Consider the following 20,450-nt stretch of genomic DNA (forward strand, 5'->3'; position numbering starts at 1 on the left):
CAGGCATATGCTGGTATGCCAACTGCATTTTGTTCCAATGCACCATTGGTGTGAAATTACGAATGTTTTGGAATTTTTTGAACAGATCTCATACATCTTAAAAACTTCACAGAAAAATTAAAATTTTAGGTCGCGAAAGGCCAAGGAAATAGAAGCATATCTTAACAAAGAAAACACTGTCACATTAACAGAAGTTATCACAGGAATAAGACTAAATTCAGAGTTGGCAGACATTAAATCTGGCATTTTACAAGATCTGCTGCTTGTCCTGCTCCTATCTTTGTCCTACATAACTGATTTACATGGTGCTTTCGAGGACTCTCAAAAAACTGTGATGTGTACTTACAAGACTAGTATCCTGATCAACAACACAAACATATTCATATTAGACAGAGCCTGGACAATAATGGAACAGGCTTACAACAGATTCACAGCAACAGCTTTATCATTAATTTTACAGACACATGCAAATGAGGCTCCATATGTGAAGTTCCATACCTACTTAGTACTATCATACAACATAGTCTACTGGGGCAATGTTCCTAAGCCGAAAGAAGTATTTATTCTATGGAATCCTACAGTAAGAATGTTATCTAAATTTGATAGCTGAACACCATGCAGCCATTTATTCAGAGACCTAGAGGTGCTTACAATAATAAGATAAAACAGTTATTTCCTAATGGTATTTGAGTTAATAACAAATGTAATTTAGGATAACTGTGAAATTTAGTACCAGAGTAGCAGAAGTAAAAATATTTTCCACAGAGACTATGTATCCCCATCTAGGTGTCAGAATGGAGTTCTATGTTCTGATTTAAAAGCCTGTGTGATTGATAGTAGGCATCAGCCAGGAAACTGAAAAATCTCCATGTGCTCAAAAACAAAGTAAAACAATGCCATATTGGCCACCTTTGTATAATTTATCATAAAATGATGATGATGCAATATTCTTTTGGACATGCAAGTGCGTCCAAAGGAACATTGCATTGTAATTCTTAACAAAAAAAGACTGTAATGTCATTTTTATCTGCTGATACTGGCCAAGTATTTATACATATAAGAGCAGGATACATAAAAAAGTGTGTTCACACTTTGAAGTAAAATGTAAAATTTGTTTTTGTTTTTGGACATGTACTTTCCACTTAAAGTAAGAATTCCAGTTGCAGGTTAAAGTAAATGTTCATATTGTTGACCTTCACTATCAATATATTCCATAGTATGCATCACAACAAATTCACCAAAGTGTCCAATGCGACTTCTGCACACACCATTTGAATTGTATCCTAAATTCTTCACATTATGTAGTGTATGTCTGTGTACTTTCTCTTTTTCTGTGTGTCTCAACAAAAAATTGAGCTCTTTGAAGTTTGGGAAGCATGTAGGAAACTCAGTTGGTCCCCTGCATCCTATTAACTGGTGTGGTACATTTTCATCCAGATATACTCCCACTCCCTGTGGTAGTGTGGTGGGATGCCATATTATTGGAATAAAATCTGTCATCGCCATACACCAAATGGATTCAGAAATGTACTGCCAGGACTGTAAAAGATAGGTATAGCACCTATGGATGTAACAGAAATACTCAGGGAACTTGAATGGGAATCCATCGATGAAAGACAGTGTAGTTGTCACAAATCCTGTTGGCTAAATCTAGAGAATTTGTATTTCAATAAGATGGTGCAACCATTATGCTGCCACCTTCCTATATCTCCTGTAAGCATCATGAGAATAAGATAAGAGAGATTAGGGCATATGGACTCAGTTTTCCCTTGTGATGCAAATGGAATAGAAAAAAAGGAGGTAATGTTGTTATGATGTACTCCATGCCATGCACAGTACAATGGCATGCATGTTATATATGGAGGTGTTCATAGCTTCAAAATGGAAAGGGTCAGTGAGTGTCTTGGGAGACAGGCTGCACCATACATTCACACCCGTAAAATTCAAAATCTTTTCAGCAGTAATACAATATTGTTTTCAGCTCAGTATATATATTTATGCCAATGAAAATTCCATTAAGTTTGAAATGTGCTTCATCTGGCCAAACAATGCTACAAATAAATACTGGTTCATGTGTGACCATCCCCTGATCCCAATCACAAAATATTGTATTATCCTGTGATCATGTTGTCATCATTTAGCTCTCACAGCAGCTTCAGGATTAAGTTATGCATTTACTTCTTCATCTCCATCTAAAACTGCATCTGTACTATGCAAACCACTTAGAAGTCCACCGTAGAGGGTACAACCCATTGCACTTTTTCCCATTCCGTTCACATATGGAGCAGAAGAATGATTGATTAAACGCCTCTGTGTGTGCTGTAATTATTCTAATTTTGTCTTTGCAATCCCTATGGGAGCAATACTGAGAGTGTTGGAATATATTCCTAGATTCATCACTGAAAGTTAGTTCTAAAAATTTTCCAAGTAGATTTTCACAGTATAGTTTGCATCTCTCTTCAAGCATCTTGCAGGTTCATTTCTTTCAGAATCTTTCTGACACACACCCATGGGTCAAACAGACCTGTGACCATTCATGATTCCCTTCTTTGTATTCGTTCAATATTCCCTGACAGTTCTGTGTGGTGTGGGTTACACACACGTGAGCAATATTCTAGGTTGGGTCGAAACAGTGTTTTGTATGCAGTCTCCTTTGTAGACTAGTTGAATTTTCCTAGTATTCTACTAAGAATCACAGTATGCCACCAGCTTTACCTACTACTGAGACTATATGATTGTTCCATCTCATAACCCCACAAAGCTTTACAGCGAGGTATTTGTATGAGTTGAATCCAACTATGACACCATTACACTGATCATGTCACAGTTGAACATTCGTAAACTTTTTCTTCCTGTGATTCATTGATGTTATATATTTCTTCTTATTGACAAGTGCACAATTTTACTTTGCTTAACATTTAAAGCAAGTTCTCAGTCTTTACACTATTTGAAATGTTATCAAAATCAGACTGATTGGAGGATGAATCTCAAGAGAACAGCACAGGAGAGAGGAAGGTGGAAGCCATATAGAACTCGTCGCTAATTGACGTCCAAGGGACACATGGTTTCCTCAACAGTATGACCACAGGCCATGTTCGAAAAGGGAAGATTGGGTAGCGTAGTGCTGGTATAACAGGAAGTTCAGTTTACGGGCTAGGAAGTGTGGACAGCCATGTGGGTACCAAATGCCAAGAGCAGCTGTGAAGGTACATTATTGATCAACAGCAACAATTTTATTACCCCACAAACCCCAGTGAGAGACAGGAGCAACACAACATAACTGTAGTATGAAGTACTAATCAACAAACCAGCAATATCAAAGATGCATATTTTTGTCAAGGACACCTTGAATGATAAAGAATACTTTGTCGACAGCAGATCAGATATTAGCATTCTGCCCCAACAGTGCATTGCGATGATGCACCCCAAGCAAATGTGTACGCTGAAAGCAGTGATTGAGCCAATGCTATGTACGTCTGGAACAACTTGAATGTTAATGATACTGAGTCCAGAGATTCAGGGAACATGGAATTTCATCCCCATGAGGATAGACTTCCTAGGACATTCACTTACTAATTGATATACATCAAGTTACTAATTAATATAAATAATCAACAACTAATTACTAGCAACTTCTCACACAAGATTCCAGCCATTAAACTGGTGGAATTTCAAACAACAACAAGCATAGCTAAGGATGATGACCCATTTCAACAGATAATGCACTACCCAGAGTTAAACATGGCAGAAGCAGAGTCAGTGTGCAACGTTGCAGAACATCAGAACTGTACCTGGTCTGCAAATCTACGCCTGGGCCTGCTGTCTAGCACCAGAGAAGTGTGCAGCAGTCAAACAACACTTCGATAGATGGTTAGACATAGGGATTTACGTCATTGAGACAGCTCCTTGGCATCGCCTCTACATCTGGTGAGTAAGAAAGATGGTACCTTAGGACCTTGTGATGATTTCAGGGTGTTTAACACCTTAACAGTTGGACAGTGCTAGACCATTAATGCAAACCCAAACATTCGAGACTTTACGGGTACATTATATGGGTCAACAGTATTCAGTGCCACAGATTGTGGTAAGATGTACCCCTGGATCCCAAGGGCTCCCCATGATATTCCAAAAACATAACACCTTTCAAGCTCTCTGAATTTCAGTTTATGCTGTTTGGGGTATGGAATGCTGCACAAACATGGAGTGATTCATAGATGAGGTCTTAAGATGGATTAAATATTTTTGTAGCCTATATTGATTATATTTCTGGTGATTTCACAAGGCAGGGAAGAACACAAGAGACACTCATGACAATTATTGAGTCACTTACAAAAATTTGGCATGCTTTTAAACCTTGATAAATGTACATTAGGAAAAAGGAAGATCAAATTTCTGGGGTACGAGGTAACAGTAGAAGGTCTAAAGCCTCTTCCGGAGCATATACCGGGTGGTTAAAAAGTCAGTATAAATTTGAAAACTGAATAAATCACGGAATAATGTAGACAGAGAGGTACAAATTGACACTCATGCTTGGAATGACATGGGGTTTTATTAGAACCAAAAAAATACAAAAGTTCAATAAAGTCTGACGGGTGACGCTTCATCTGATCAGAATAGCAATGATTAGCATAAAAAAAGTAAGACGAAGCAAAGATGATGTTCTTTACAGGAAATGCTCAATATGTCCACCATCATTCCTCAACAATAGCTTAGTTGAGGAATAATGTTGTTAACAGCACTGTAAAGCATATCCGGAGTTATGGTGAGGCATTGGCGTCGGATGTTGTCTTTCAGCATACCTAGAGATGTCGATACACTTGCGACTTCCGGTAACCGCAAAGCCAATATTCCCATGGACTGAGGTCTGGGGACCTGGGTGGTAAGTGACAGCTGAGCACACGATTATCACCAAACGACGTGTGCAAGAGATCTTTCATGTGCCATCTGTCAGACATTTTGTGAACTTTGTTTGTTTCTGGTTCTAATAGAACCCCATGTCATTCCTAGCATGTGTGTCAATTTTTACCTCTTCGTCTACATTATTCTGTGGTTTATTAAGTTTTCAAATTTATACTGACTTTTTGATCACCCTGTATATGCAATAGTACATATGCACCAATCAGAAACATAGCAAGAGTTATGTTGTTTCTTGGAACTGATAAATTTTTACAGAAGTCACTTATCACATGTTGCAGGAATTGAAGAGCCACTTAATGCAGTGCTATCAGGGAAACATACCAGTGGTAAATGTCAAGTGCCATGGTCACAGCAGATGACAGGAGCTTTCTTTAAACTCAAGGATTCTTTGGTGTCGGCTGCTTATGTCATCCAAGTCATACTGCAGAAGTAGTTGTAAGGTTGACACATGCTTGACCGCCGTTGGTGCAGCAGTGCAGCAACGGACGGCAGGGATATGGCAGCTGTTGGCATTCTATTCAAGAAAGACTCTGTGGCCAGCTGTCAATAGGGAGTTCTTGGCAGTGTGTAAAGCAGTAAAATATTTCCATGCAGATTTAGAGGCTAGACCCTTCCCTGTTTATACAGACCACCGTCCGCTATTCAATGCCTTTGAGAGGATTCACCAAGAGAGTTCCCCACATCACATCAGACATTTAGAATTCATAGGACAATTTACAACGGACATACGTCACATCGGTGGTTATGATAACATTGTGACATACTGTCTATCAGCAGAGTGTACAGTGATTCAAGGAGTTTCATGGTCAGCTATTGTGTTGGCACAAAAAATGGACAAAAAAGAGCAGAGATTAAAAGAAGACAAAAATTCGAGTTATGAATTGAAAGAAATTTGTGTGGTGGCCACACAAACATCATTGTAGTGCTACACAGTTCGTGGTCAGATTTGCCCTTACATTCCTGAACAATGCTGTAAGACTATATTTCACATGGTTCACAACCTCTCACATCCAGGAATTCAAGTGTTGGCACATGCAGTTACTCCGTGTTTTACTTGGACGAAAGCAGACAAGAATTGTTGACAGCTGGCAAGAGAATGTTTACAATGTCAACAATCTTAAGGTCGGATGGCACAAGAAGGCCGTGGGTACTGGCTGTGGTACCTAGCAAGACACCTCGATCAACAACAGGACAGTGCAGCAGAGTGTTCTCCTGAGCTGGATGTCACAGTTAACCTACATGTCCAGAGGTTCCAGGTGCACCACGGTTCCAGAAGAACATTTTTACAGTGGAATAGAAGAAACAGCAGCCATATTCTCCAGAGTGTTGCCTCATATTGGTACCTAAATTCCCAAAATTCAAAAAGGGGGAGCTACTGCAGCAAAGTATTACAGTGACAGTAGTCCAGAGATGATAGTTGATGTGGCTGAGAAGTTCCAGCTGTTGTTTATTCTTTGTAAATTACTGCTGGTAACATCGTTAGGCAAATAAGTAGAATGATGAAACTTCCTGGCAGATTAAAACTGTGCGCCAGACCGAGACTCGAACTTGGGATCTTTGCCTTTTATGGGAAAGTGCTTTACCAACTGAACACGACCCAAGACCCGTCTCCACAGTTTTACTTTCAGTGGTACCTTGTCTCCTACCTTTCAAACTTCACAGTTTCAATCTGCCAGAAAATTTCATATCAGAGCACACTCTGCTGCAGAGTGAAAATTTCATTCTGGAAAGTAGATGTCATGGCTTTATTTCACTCCTTAGAAGGTGTCTGTGTTTTTTCAGTGTTCATACTAATTTATCCTATAGCTTATCTTGCTGTTTGTAATGATGTCAGTTTGTGCTACGTTTCTGATACGGTTATTCATCATCATCATCAGTTTTCCACTCCAATTGTCCAGTTGGGGTTTATGGGTGCTCTCCACCTGTGTCTGCCCATGCACCATTCTTCTCTAAGGACCTGTATGTACACTAGAATGAGATTTTCACTCTGCAGCGGAGTGTGCACTGATATGAAACTGCCTGGCAGATTAAAACTGTGTGCCCGACCGAGACTTGAACTCGGGACCTTTGCCTTTCGTGGGCAAGTGCTCTACCAACTGAGCTACTGATGCACGACTCACGCCCGGTCCTCACAGCTTTACTTCTGCCAGTATCTACACTGCACTTGTGTTCCAATGTCCTTCACCTGATCCAGCCATCTCTTCCTTGATCATCTACCAATTGCATCTACACTATGTGATCAAAAGTATCTGCACATGTACAAAAACATGTTTTTCATATTATGTGCATTGTGCTGCCACCTACTTCCAGGTACTCCATATTAGCGACCTCAGTAGTCATTAGACATCGTGAAAGAGCAGAATGGGGGAGCTCTGCAGAACTCACGGACTTTGAATGTGGTCGGCTGATTGGGTGTCACTTGTGTCTTATGTCTGTACGCGAGATTTACACACTCCTAAACATCCCTACACCCACTGTTTCCAATCTGATAGTGAAGTGAAAACATGAAGGGACCTGTAGAGCACAAAAGCGTACAGGCCGACCTCGTTTGTTGACTGAAATAGACCACCAACAATTGAAGAGAGTTGTAATGTGTAGTGCCAAGAGTAAAATTCGGAGGCGGTGGTGTTATGGTGTGGTTGTGTTTTTCGTGGTGGGGGCTTGCACCTCTTGTTGTTTTGTGTGGCACTATCACAACACAGGCCTACATTGGTGTTTTAAGCATCTTCTTTCTTCCCACTGATGAAGAGCAATCCGAGGATGGCAATTGCATCTTTCAGCACGATCGAGTGCCTGTTCATAATGCACAGCATGGGGTGGAGTGGTTACATGACAATAACATCCCTGTAATGGACTGGCCTGGACAGAGTCCTGATCTGGATCCTATAGAACATTTTGGGATGTTTTGGAAAGCCAACTTAATGCCTGGCCTCACCGACCAACATCAATACCTCTCCTCAGCACTCCATGAAGAATGGGCTGCCATTCCCCAAGAGACCTTCCAGCACCTGATTGAATGTATGGTTGCAAGAGTGGAAGCTGTCATCAAGGTTACGGGTGGGCCAGCACCATATTGAATTTCAACATTACCGGTGGGGGCCGCCACGAACTTGTATGTCATTTTCAGCCAGGTATCCAGATACTTTTGATAACATATTGTTTATGTACCCCGCCCCCCTTTTTTTTTTTTACTTTACTCTCCAGCCTCTTCCATTTTTTTTTTTTTATTTCCTGTCCTGTCGTCTCTAGTTTTCTGGACTACAGTCTACGAGGACTTCATTTATGTGGCTTGCAGTATGTTTTTGTCTTGTTTAGTTATTGTCCAAGTTTTTAGGCCATAAGTTATGACTTTCATCATTTCACTTCACCTTTTCATCAGAGCTAACTTCTGGTTTGGAGCCGAGTGGAAGGCTTAAACCAGAGGCTCAGACTATTCTGCGGAGAGCTCGGGTGCAAATTTCTCGACCTCCGCTATCGGGTGGAGAAATGTAGGGTCCCCCTGAATAGGTCAGGCGTGCACTACACGCCGGAAGCGGCTACGAGGGTAGCGGAGTACGTGTGGAGTGCACATGGTTTTTTTTTTAGGTTAGAGAATTCCCTCCCTAGGCCCGACAAGACGCCTCCTGAGACGCGGCAAGGCAGGAGTAGGCAAAATGCAACAAGGAATAACAATATTAATGTGCTAATAGTAAACTGCAGGAGCGTCTATAGAAAGGTCCCAGAACTGCTCTCATTAATAAACGGTCACAACACCCATATAGTACTAGGAACAGAAAGTTGGCTGAAACCAGACGTAAACAGTAATGAAATCCTAAACTCTGATTGGAATGTATACCGCAGAGATAGGCTGGACAGTGAAGGGGGAGGCGTGTTTATAGCGATAAGAAGTGCAATAGTATCGAAGGAAATTGACGGAGATTCGAATTGTGAAATGATATGGGTGAAGGTCACGGTTAAAGCAGGCTCAGACATGGTAATTGGATGTCTCTATAGGCCCCCGGGCTCAGCAGCTGTTGTGGCTCAGCACCTGAAGAATAATTTGGAAAATATTTCGAGTAGATTTCCCCACCATGTTATAGTTCTGGGTGGAGATTTTAATTTGCCGGATATAGACTGGGAGACTCAAACGTTCATAACGGGTGGCAGGGAGAAAGAATCCAGTGAAATATTTTTAAGTGCTTTATCTGAAAACTACCTTGAGCAGTTAAACAGAAAACCGACTTGTGGCGATAACATATTAAACCTTCTGGTGACAAACAGACCCGAACTATTTGAAATGCAGAACAGGGAATCAGCGATCATAAAGCGGTTACTGCATCGATGATTTCAGCCGTAAATAGAAATATTAAAAAAGGTAGGAAGATTTCTCTGTTTAGCAAAAGTGACAAAAAGCAGATTACAGAGTACCTGACGGCTCAACACAAAAGTTTTGTCTCAAGTGCAGATAGTGTTGTGGATCAGTGGACAAAGTTCAAAACCATGGTACAATATGCGTTAGATGAGTATGTGCCAAGCAAGATCGTAAGAGATGGGAAAGAGCCACCGTGGTACAACAACCGAGTTAGAAAACTGCTGCGGAAGCAAAGGGAACTTCACAGCAAACATAAACATAGCCAAAGCCTTGCAGACAAACAAAAATTACATGAAGCGAAATGTAGTGTGAGGAGGGCTATGCGAGAGGCTTTCAATGAATTCGAAAGTAAAGTTCTATGTACTGACTTGGCAGAAAATCCTAAGAAATTTTGGTCCTATGTCAAAGCGGTAGGTGGATCAAAACAAAATGTCCAGACACTCTGTGACCAAAATGGTACTGAAACAGAGGATGACAGACTAAAGGTCGAAACACTAAATGTCTTCTTCCAAAGCTGTTTCACAGAAGAAGACTGCACTGTGCTTCCTTCTCTAGATTGTCGCACAGTTGACAAAATGGTAGATATCGAAGTAGACGACAGAGGGATAGAGAAACAATTAAAATCGCTCAAAAGAGGAAAGGCCGCTGGTCCTGATGGGATACCAGTTCGATTTTACACAGAGTACGCGAAGGAACTTGCCCCCCTTCTTTCAGCGGTGTACCGTAGGTCTCTAGAAGAGCGAAGCGTTCCAAAGGATTGGAAAAGGGCACAGGTCATCCCCGTTTTCAAGAAGGGACGTCGAACAGATGTGCAGAACTATAGATCTATGTCTCTAACGTCGATCAGTTGTAGAATTTTGGAACACGTATTATGTTTGAGTATAAAGTCTTTTCTGGAGACTAGAAATCTACTCTGTAGGAATCAGCATGGGTTTCGAAAGAAACGGTCGTGTGAAACCCAGCTCGCGTTATTCGTCCACGAGACTCAGAGGGTCTTAGACACGGGTTCACAGGTAGATGCCGCGTTCCTTGACTTCCACAAGGCGTTTGACACAGTTCCCCACAGTCGTTTAATGAACAAAGTAAGAGCATACGGACTATCAGATCAATTGTGTGATTGGATTGAGGAGTTCCTAGATAACAGAACGCAGCATGTCATTCTCAATGGAGAGAAGTCTTCCGAAGTAAGAGTGATTTCAGGTGTGCCGCAGGGGAGTGTCATAGGACCGTTGCTATTCACAATATACATAAATGACCTGGTGGATGACATCGGAAGTTCACTGAGGCTTTTTGCAGATGATGCTGTGGTGTATCGAGAGGTTGCAACAATGGAAAATTGTACTGAAATGCAGGAGGATCTGCAGCGAATTGACGCATGGTGCACGGAATGGCAATTGAATCTCAATGTAGACAAGTGTAATGTGATGCGAATACATAGAAAGATAGGTCCCTTATCATATACCTACAAAATAGCAGGTCAGCAACTGGAAGCAGTTAATTCCATAAATTATCTGGGAGTACGCATTAGGATTGATTTAAAATGGAATGATCATATAAAGTTGATCGTCGGTAAAGCAGATGCCAGACTTAGATTCATTGGAAGAATCCTAAGGAAATGCAATCCGACAACAAAGGAAGTAGGTTACAGTACGTTTGTTCGCCCAATGCTTGAATACTGCTCAGCAGTGTGGGATCCGGACCAGGTAGGGTTGATAGAAGAGATAGAGAAGATCCAACGGAGAGCAGCGCGCTTCGTTACAGGATCATTTAGTAATTGCGAAAGCGTTACGGAGATGATAGATAAACTCCAGTGGAAGACTCTGCAGGAGAGACGCTCAGTAGCTCGGTATGGGCTTTTGTTAAAGTTTCGAGAACATACTTTCACCGAAGAGTCAAGCAGTATATTGCTCCCTCCTACGTATATCTCGCGAAGAGACCATGAGGATAAAATGAGAGAGATTAGAGCCCACACAGAAGCATACCAACAATCCTTCTTTCCACCTACAATACGAGACTGGAGTAGAAGGGAAAACCGATAGAGGTACTCAGGGTACCCTCCGCCACACACCGTCAGGTGGCTTGCGGAGTATGGATGTAGATGTAGATGTAGAACTTCAGGCTTTAATCTCTATCTTACAATTTTCTAATTTTCACAGAATATTCAAACTTGTAATACTTCGCATTGCAGTTTGCTCAGTTGATCCTCACCAGCCCCCATCTGAAGACTAGAATGGGGTATTTGACCTTGGGAGGTAGTGTTGTCTTTTTTTGGGCAAAGGTACGGGCCAGAGTGAGATTATACAGTGAAAGCCCGCATTTACACTTTTCAATGCACTTTAAAAAAAGTGTAAAATATAGGTAAATGTAAAATGAGCTGTAAAAGTTATGTGTATGATATCCCCTTGCTTTATATATGATATATATACAAATAGGCTACAAAATGCTTGTCGGGGTCTTATTTATTATGTAATAAAAATCGGTGATGTAACTGGAACTGATAACAGTCTGGGAAGTAGAGATGTTTGATTCATTTTCATACATCATGCTCGACATTTTTGGAAAGCATGCAACTGTCATTCATCATTTAAACAATGAAAAACTGTACCAGTTACGTATTTTTTCATGTGTAGCACATTACGCTTAGAGAATTTTTCCTCTACAGAGTAATTGGGTTGGTGTTTGCGTATGTGGTGTTCTTCGTCTCTTGCACTTTTGCCATCTTTTTGAGTTTATAAGGTACTGTGCTTTCTCAGTTATGTAGAAAACCACACACATGCAAACCATAACTCACATTGTTTGTTTGTGTAACACTACAAAAAATACATACATAAATACAGCACTTGACAATGAGATTAAATTCTTTAAATATGATTTGCTCATCACAAAAAATTGTAATTGAAACTGCTTAAACCAAAAACATTTGAGCAACACAGAGTGAGTGAACATGTCAACTTGCACTACAAGTGGCCAAACAGTGAAACACGCTAAATATGGTTCGACAGAGGTGTCAATACGATCACAACAATGACGAAACTGAGCATGTGCAGTAGACGCAGTTTGGAAATGGTTGCGGTTGGTGTGTGTGTGTGTGTGTGTGTGTGTGAAATCTTATGGGACTTAACTGCTTAGGTCATCAGTCCCTAAGCTTACGCACTACTTAATCTAAATTATCCTAAGGACAAACACATACACCCATGCCTGAGGGAGGACTCGAACCTCTCGCCGGGACCAGCCGCACAGTTGCTGCGGTTGGTCATTATATGTTTATTCGAATGAAAATAGTTACTCCCATCAGGCACCATGCCGAGTAGACCTCAGCGGCGGCAGGAGATAGGACACGAATTGCTCCCACTTTTACGCTTTTACTGGTTCAGATCTGCTGAGTAGGGTGCCCTGGTGTAAAGAAATTTAACCACATAATGTTTGTAAACACTACTTGACAGCCAACATCATTCCAGTGTCATTTTACGTCAGATTTTTTCCCACAAACATTTTTTCATAAAGCATATACCGCGGGAAAATTATAAATATGTTGACACAAAGTCGGGTGCGAATCAACATTGTGGACCTAAGAAATTTGACAAGAGTGATAAAAAAATGTCATAAAAGGAGGGAAAAAATTTATTTCAGGAATGGAAAAGTGGGGTTATATTTCATTTCAGTAAACTTTACACCCCATGAACAAACATCTTATGTCTGTAATTCAGTTGTTTTCATAGCCTTCGGCATCCCAAATGCCGTCTTCAGGTGTAGAGTACCACCCCAAGGTAGCAGGGTGTTCCAAACTTAAATAATCCCTTTCATTTTTTTAAATTAATTTTTTTTGTTGGCCATTGTGGAAATGAGGGTGCCATCATATGACTTTTATCTAAAGCTTTGGCATTGGTGGAAATGAAATTCAAGATCCTAATCAAAGATGTTACCTCCTAGACTACAGTTGTATAATTTGTGACTTAGTCATACAGGGGGCCTGCAACCATTGTGTGCACTCTGAGTGTGTCTTACATCTCTTTTTTTATTGATCTGTTGATTTTAGTGACCTAATAAGCAGTGACGTGAGAGATGCTCGGAATAGACTACAGTGGCCACCATTCTGACTGCACAGTTTAATAATTTGAGTTCACTATTATTTGATATGGTAAATGATTTTATTTATTGTGCACTATGTTGTATTCTGTAAAATTACTGATGTTTACACATTGAGCCTAGCACAAAAGCTAAGGCCATATAATCCCTTGTTATTTTTAAACTGTGGCAAACTATTTATTGATGATCATTTTATTTTTTCCTTTCTATTACAGAAAAATGTTTTGCAGAATGTCTTGGGAAAAGCATCAGAAACTTTCAATGTGCTATTCGCCTCTGTCACAGACCATTTTGAGCTTTGTCTAGCGAAATGTCGAACTAGCTCTCAGAGTGTGCAGCACGAGAATTCTTACCGTGATCCACGTGCGAAACACTGCTACGGTGAGACACCTGCTGCTCCAGCAGGACCAGCTGGTGAAGGTGGCACTGCACCATCATGAGACTGTCAGAGCAGTGTGAGTGCATCTCTTTAATATGTGTGTGGGCTCAGTGAATGACTCGGTGCTCGTGTTGTCTTTTCCCCGGTGAGTGCTCTGGACTGACCCCTAATGACTGCAGGGAAATAAGAAACTATCCTGCTGTTCATTGAAAGGTGAGATGAAATCAACATTGTCAAACTATTTTTATCCGTATTGAAATTATTCCCAAATTAATGTTTAGTTTTTGACCTTGTTTCTTTCTGTAAAGAATTCTTTTGCAGATTGTAAGAAAGGAGGCATAATATCAGTGTAATTTCAGTTGCTGTCTGATTAAATTAGCTTGCATTGAAAGGAAAATTCATTTGAGATAACTGTAAAATTACAAGGAGACAGAATGGCTGGAAGATGCTTTGCTCCCTTTCATGAGGAAAAGCAAAATTACTAAATACTGCAAACACACATAAAAAAATGTATACATAAGTCTAAGAATTTGTAAGTTGAAGTGTGATAAGTTGTGGAAAGTTTCAAGGAGGGCCTGTGCCTGGGACAAATCACTCAGACTGCAGTTTGAGAGGGACTCATCTGTTGCGGACAAGCAGAGACAAAAATCAACAGGGAGATGTAAGAGAGAATAGGAATCAAAGATCACATATTGGTAAGCACTGTGCCAGCTTTTGTCCAGATATGATAGAAGGATTGAGTGAGCAGTATAATGAATGGAAGAGAAATAAATAGTGTAATCGAGACCAGGAGGACAGTAGAAAAGGTGGCGAGGAAAATCAAAGAGGAGAAGGGGAGTGAAGGTGATGGTAAAAAAATGATAAAAGTAATAGAGCAAATAATTAAGGAAATATAGAGCAAATAATTAAGGAAATAATAAGATCCAAACTATGAAAATAAAACAAAAAAGAGAGAAAAAAGGGGGAGAGGTGTTATTAATAGAAGTTAGATTTAAGGGTGGGTTGGGGGGAGGGGGGGGATGAGGATATGTTTGGAGAGCACGTTCCCATCACTGGAGTTCAGGTAAGTTAATGCCGGGTGGTCCTTGTAAAGTAGCAGGCATTCATGTCCCTTAGGTCACACTGTAGAATGGGCTTAGTAACTTGATAATTTGTGTTCATGAGGTGGCCAGTTTTTCTATGTCTATTCATGCACTCGACCATTTCATGGCCATAACTTTCAAATTACAGATGACACTGGTGAAGGAATGCACTGCATGTTGGCAGGCATCAGGCCATGTACTTTTGTATTTGCTGGTTGAAAGGGAATTGCAAAAAGAAACAAAAATGTGTATTTCGAATTATTTGCTGAGAGGGTAATGGTGGTGGTTATTTTGGTGACAGCAGTAGAAAACAGAAGAGATTGTCTTATATATATTGACACTGTAATTACTTGTTTAAAGTTAGTGGAAATTAAAAGAAGTTACACACAGTAGATGTTGTGAATCTTACCAACTTAACTCCATACAACTAATGCAAGTACATTTTATAAGAGCAAAATGTGAGTCTATTTATATACAGTATGAAGCTTGAGTTTCCCCCAGCATATAAAATGTGTGAAAAAATTTATGGGAATCCATCCGAAAGATGTCCTCAACAATTGCCAGAATTTTTGACAGGTGTGTGCCCTGTCATTTTCAATGTAGAAGTCATCATCCTGTAAACTGTTTGAATATTTGCTAATATTTTATTAGAAAAATCAGTCAACTGTCTGTGAAAGTAATTTATTAGAATTATTATATATTTTAGACAGCTTCATCTTCAGATTTCTAGAACTGCTGTAATGAAATAATAAATTACTGTTTGTTAGTTTGGTTCTTGTACTCATTCATTTTCCCAGGGTGTTCTACTTCTGGTGAACATTTTTTTTCCATTGTTTGCAACACAGCTCTAATCTTAATTTGTGCTATTGAGAGAAACATAATAATCTAGGCATTCCAGAGATCCATGCCAGTATTTCTTAGACAGGTACACTTATAAATAGAGAGACAATATTAATCTGATCCATGAGATCCAACAATTTGTCCTTTCTACAGCCAACTGGTATGGAAATATTCTTCACTTCAGATTTTGAGTAATATCGTTTCTCTGGAGGCAACTGTTGGTGACATGAGTAGAGCTGATGAGCGGATCTGATTAAGTGACGAGTAAGTCAGATTTTTGAAGTGGTGGTGTGCCCCCTCCAACCATCTCTGGTGCTGCCATAGGAGATGATGTACAATTGTCTGGAGCAAACAGAGCAGGTGGTTATTTAACCCTAGGATGCATATACAGGACCTCCGAGGCCCTTGTATGTCTTCATTTTTTAAAAAATGATGTAATTTTTTGTTTGATTTCAAACTGCTTTCCATTACTCTTTTACTAACACTGTGACATTCCTCCTATCAAGTCTGAATGAGATACCTTTTTAAGTTTTTTGTATAATTCAATATGTTTACCCATACACCATGAATGCATAAGCAGGGCTTCAGAAGCCCTCACACATTTATAAATGTTCTTTAGCCTATATTGTCTTCAACATTGGTTTGGGAGCAGTTATTAATTCAACAATAACAATAGTGGTATTTCCAACAACAGGAGTGCCAACAACAGTCTTAGCTGTAGAAGTAATAGTATAACTAAAAATAATACACACTACTACACTATTGGCGATGTTGGTGTATTATTGATCTTTTTGCTATCGAATGTTTTATTATTGCATAGTATTGTTATCCTGTGCTGCTCTTATCAGCCTCATTGTTACTATAGTTTGTTTGTTGTTGCAAGGCCCATATTGTTAAGAGTATGACTCGTTTAGTGCTGCACAAACTGCTGTTTGAGAGACACGCCTTTTGCTATGGCTTCCACGGGCAAATCAAGAGTGTCAGTATGTGAAAATGCAGCTAATTTTGAAAGTGTTGTGGCTCAGTGGTTTGAAGAAGATGATTCTTGAGGGGAAGGAAATATTTTTGAATATGCAAGTAGTGAAGAATCAGCCAATGAACCTGCAGATGTTAATATTGAGGCAGACGAAAGTCCTTCCGATAATATTACTTCATCAGAGTATGAAAAAGAAGAACCACCACAAAAAGGTGTAGAAGACCACACATAAATTAGTCGGAATGGAGCGATTTGGAAATTAGATCCTCCTGCAACTTTTCGTACGCCTGTCCATAATATCGGAAATAAGGCACTTGGTCCAGCCCATGGTTTGAAAACCTGTAAACCTAAGGATGCCTGGGGCTATATCATATCCAAGGAAATAGTAGACGAAATCATCAACTGCACAAATATTGAAGGCAGAAGAGTGGCTGCTTTATGTGGTAAAAGGTGGAAAAACGTTTCGCTTGCTGAAATGAAGGGTTTTCTTGGTCTTTTACTGCTTTCTGGTGTTAAGAAGAGTTGGGATGTCCCTATTAGACAATTATTCTTGGATGAAAAGGCAAATCCTACATATAATGCCACCATGTCAGTAATCGAGGATATAAGGAGAATGATTAGATTTGATGACAGGCGTACCCGTGAAGCTCGATCTGCAGATGACAAACTTGCAGCTGTTCGCTATATATTGGAACTATTTCTTGAGAATTGCAGAAATAGAGTGAGTCCCAATGATTCGCTCACAGTTGACGAACAGCTAGTCTCATTCCCTGGAAGATGTAGCTTCACCCAGCGTATGCACTCTAAGACAGCCAATTATGGCATAAAAATATTTTGGTTATGTGATGCTACATCTGCACATGCTTTAGACGGAATTGTTTACACGGGAAGGAAGCCCCATGAACCTATTCAGAAAAATCTTGGATTGAATGTGGTTAAAGATCTTGCTAACTGCACTGAAGGATCATCAAAAGATATTACTGTTGACAACTTCTTTACTAGTGTGCAGCTAGCAGAAGAAATGCTCCAGAAACAAATTACAGTGGTGGGAACAATCAAACAAAATAAACCAGAAATTTGGTGACATTACAATGGTGAGTTATGTTCCCAAAAAGAAAAAGTCTGTAGTTCTCATTAGCACAATGCATCACAACAGAAACATTGATGAAACTCACGCAAAAAAGAAACCAGATATAATGAAGTTCTATAACTCTACGAAGGGTGGTGTAGATCAAATTGACCAGAAAATTCGTTATTACTCTTGCAAGAGACAAACAAGAAGATGGCCATTTGTATTATGGATGAATATGATGGACGTCGCAACAATTAATGGTGAAATTTTATTTTCTGCCCAACATGTGACATACCATAGTGGAAGAAGTGATAAAAGGTGTTTGTTCCCAAGAGATTTAGCAGAGGAAATGGTAAGATCACTAATGGAACTTCGTATTCAGATCCCTAATCTTCCAAAGAAAATCGTTGATGCCATGCAAAGATGTGGTGTTCAAAAAGATGTCGTATTGCTGAACCAACTACCTGTTTCAGGAAAAAGAAGAAGATGCAATTATTGCCCATATAATAAACACATGAATAGTGCTATGACATGCATTAAGTGTAAAACCAACATTTGTAAGGAACATAGTGGCGTTCTTTGTGCTTCTTGTTTGTCACATATTGAAAACTAAAAAAAAGTGCAATTTTATGTGAACAATGAATAATAACTTTTGTCAAAATATTACCTATATAAATTATATTGTGAATAATGAGTATCTTTTAATTGAAGAAATTGGTTGTAATAAATGTCATAAAATGTGAACTACAACTTATAAGTGAATTAATAAAATTATTTGTATATTTTGTATGTAAATGGATATAACTAATAAAAATTAACTGTTAGAGTTTTTTAAAAGAAATTAATGAAATGTTAATCAGGCCCATCAGATCCTGTTACGGTATCTCAGGAATCTTTCAATATGACAATAAATTTGAGAGAAATAAATTTAACTCCAAAGAATGATTATATGAAAAGAGGAAAATTTTTAATTAGGGCAGGGCCTTGGAGGCCCTGCATATGCATTCATGTGTGTTTTTGGCACCATGCATAGGGTTAGCAAGAGCAGAGCCAGTCAGTAGATGCAAAGTTACTGGGTAGTGCACTCTGAGTGGGCATCAATAAATAAAAGTAAAAATGTTCACTTTCATGTAATGGAAGACACAGTGAACTTTTGCGATGTGCTGTGGTACATTTTGCAGGCCACACAGAGCAGCAGTTTCTCTGAAAGTACTACTGCATTTGTAATCACAAAACATACTATGTTCTGTTTAGGTACAGCCAAGCAGCTTGGCACTGTGGCTCTGTTAGGTGCCATGCTTCAAATCCATAGGGCTAGGGTTCACTCCAAAGTTGATCCTAGATGGTTTTTTTTCTGTCACTTATTGCATCTTTCACTTCTGGTAATAATTTTTAGTGTGAAAAATGCCAAGTTACCCCATGGTACAAAGTCCATATCTGTCTCGCTCCATCATCATCATCTAATTTATGTCTGTGGCTTCTGTGTCTCCTTCCTTTATCCCTAACTTTTCTCTCTTCTCTTAAGCCCCATGCTTTCTAACCTCAGCCATTGCTGACATTTTGTTGCCGTCGTCACTTTTGTCCCATTTTGCAGTTTTGCATGGGAATCTAAGCAGTTTTCACTTATTGTATTTCTCCCATCTCATTCTTTTCTTGTGTCAAAGAACAAGTCTCATTTTCCAAAAGCTTGAAATTTTCTCTCTTTTTTGTGTGTTACTTTTCTATCAGTTTGCTGTTGTCTGGTAAGTAGTTATTATTTAAATAATTAATAGTTTGAGCTGTTATTTTTCACATTAAAAGAACATTTTTCACCAGTGAAGAGCTCGTAACACATGGATTATAAATATCAAATTTATATATTTGGATAAGGAAGGCAGAAACTAATAAAAAATAATTTTCTTCTTTAGGTTTTGGCGGTGCTCGTTGTGAGAAGATATTCGTAATTGTTACTGGTATTGTAGTCATTACAAAAGAGTTGTGATTCCTGTATCACCGACATTGTGATACATCAGTGTGATAACCGCTATATTACATGAAACTCTGCAGTTTCACCCTAGCACTTGTCATTTCCCATTAACTGTGATTGTATTGTTTTGCAAAAGTAATCTCGTACATTGCAAAGCTGCGTAATATAATGATTTTTGTATACTTAGGGTTTTAGTAGTATATTTGGAATTGTGGTATGTTCAAGTTGGCATGTGATTGGAAGTTGTTGTCGAATGTGGTTAAGAACTGTGCTCCTTTTAGACTCAAATTTGACTAAGTCATAAAATATGCAATTTGTTTTATATATATGCTGTTATTTATGACAGCTGTTAGATTTTGATGTAATGACATGACAGTATTTTATTTTATTGAAACAGATTGTATTCTGTTAATAAGTTTCAAGCATATACCAGAATTTTTTGTTCAGAATTGGGTGTTCCTTTAATCTGCTGGTGCTTAATAGAAAATTTCTGTAAGAAATGAACTATGTATGTTTTCAGTCCTTTGTGTAATCATAGAAAAAATAATTTAAAGTTTTAATACCTTGTTTGCTTACCATAAATACCTCACATGAGAGCCTATTATCTAATTGAGGTGTGTAACCTATATACCAGATCATAACTTATCTCCATTGTCACATTGAATGTTTCACACAATAACATATGAGGGTTGTGCAGAAAGTAATACACTGCATTTTTTCTTCAACAGTTCTGTATTGACCATAGTGAGAATTACACACACGAAAGAATGGTGTTTTATCT

The 20,450-nt window shown here is 39.2% G+C and overlaps 1 protein-coding gene across 3 annotated transcripts in view; it reads left to right on the forward strand.

Moving 5' to 3' along the window:
* LOC126283986 (SREBP regulating gene protein-like) overlaps positions 1–20,229 on the forward strand; it is a 52,140-nt gene extending 31,911 nt beyond the window's left edge. Inside the window, exons 4-5 of one of the 3 annotated variants that reach the window (XR_007551421.1) lie at positions 13,570–13,946; positions 19,611–20,229. Coding sequence is in view for 2 of the 3 variants with exons in the window: in XM_049982499.1 (XP_049838456.1) it covers positions 13,570–13,794 (225 nt within the window). In the remaining variant the exon portion in view is untranslated. Of the gene's footprint in view, positions 1–13,569; positions 16,076–19,610 lie in introns of those variants that run through there. The other 2 variants (XM_049982499.1, XM_049982488.1) reach the window with 2 other exon arrangements.
* The last annotated feature ends 221 nt before the right edge of the window (positions 20,230–20,450 follow it).

The sequence above is a fragment of the Schistocerca gregaria genome, chromosome 1 (assembly GCF_023897955.1).
Source record: "Schistocerca gregaria isolate iqSchGreg1 chromosome 1, iqSchGreg1.2, whole genome shotgun sequence".
In the NCBI taxonomy this organism is placed as follows: domain Eukaryota; kingdom Metazoa; phylum Arthropoda; class Insecta; order Orthoptera; family Acrididae; genus Schistocerca; species Schistocerca gregaria.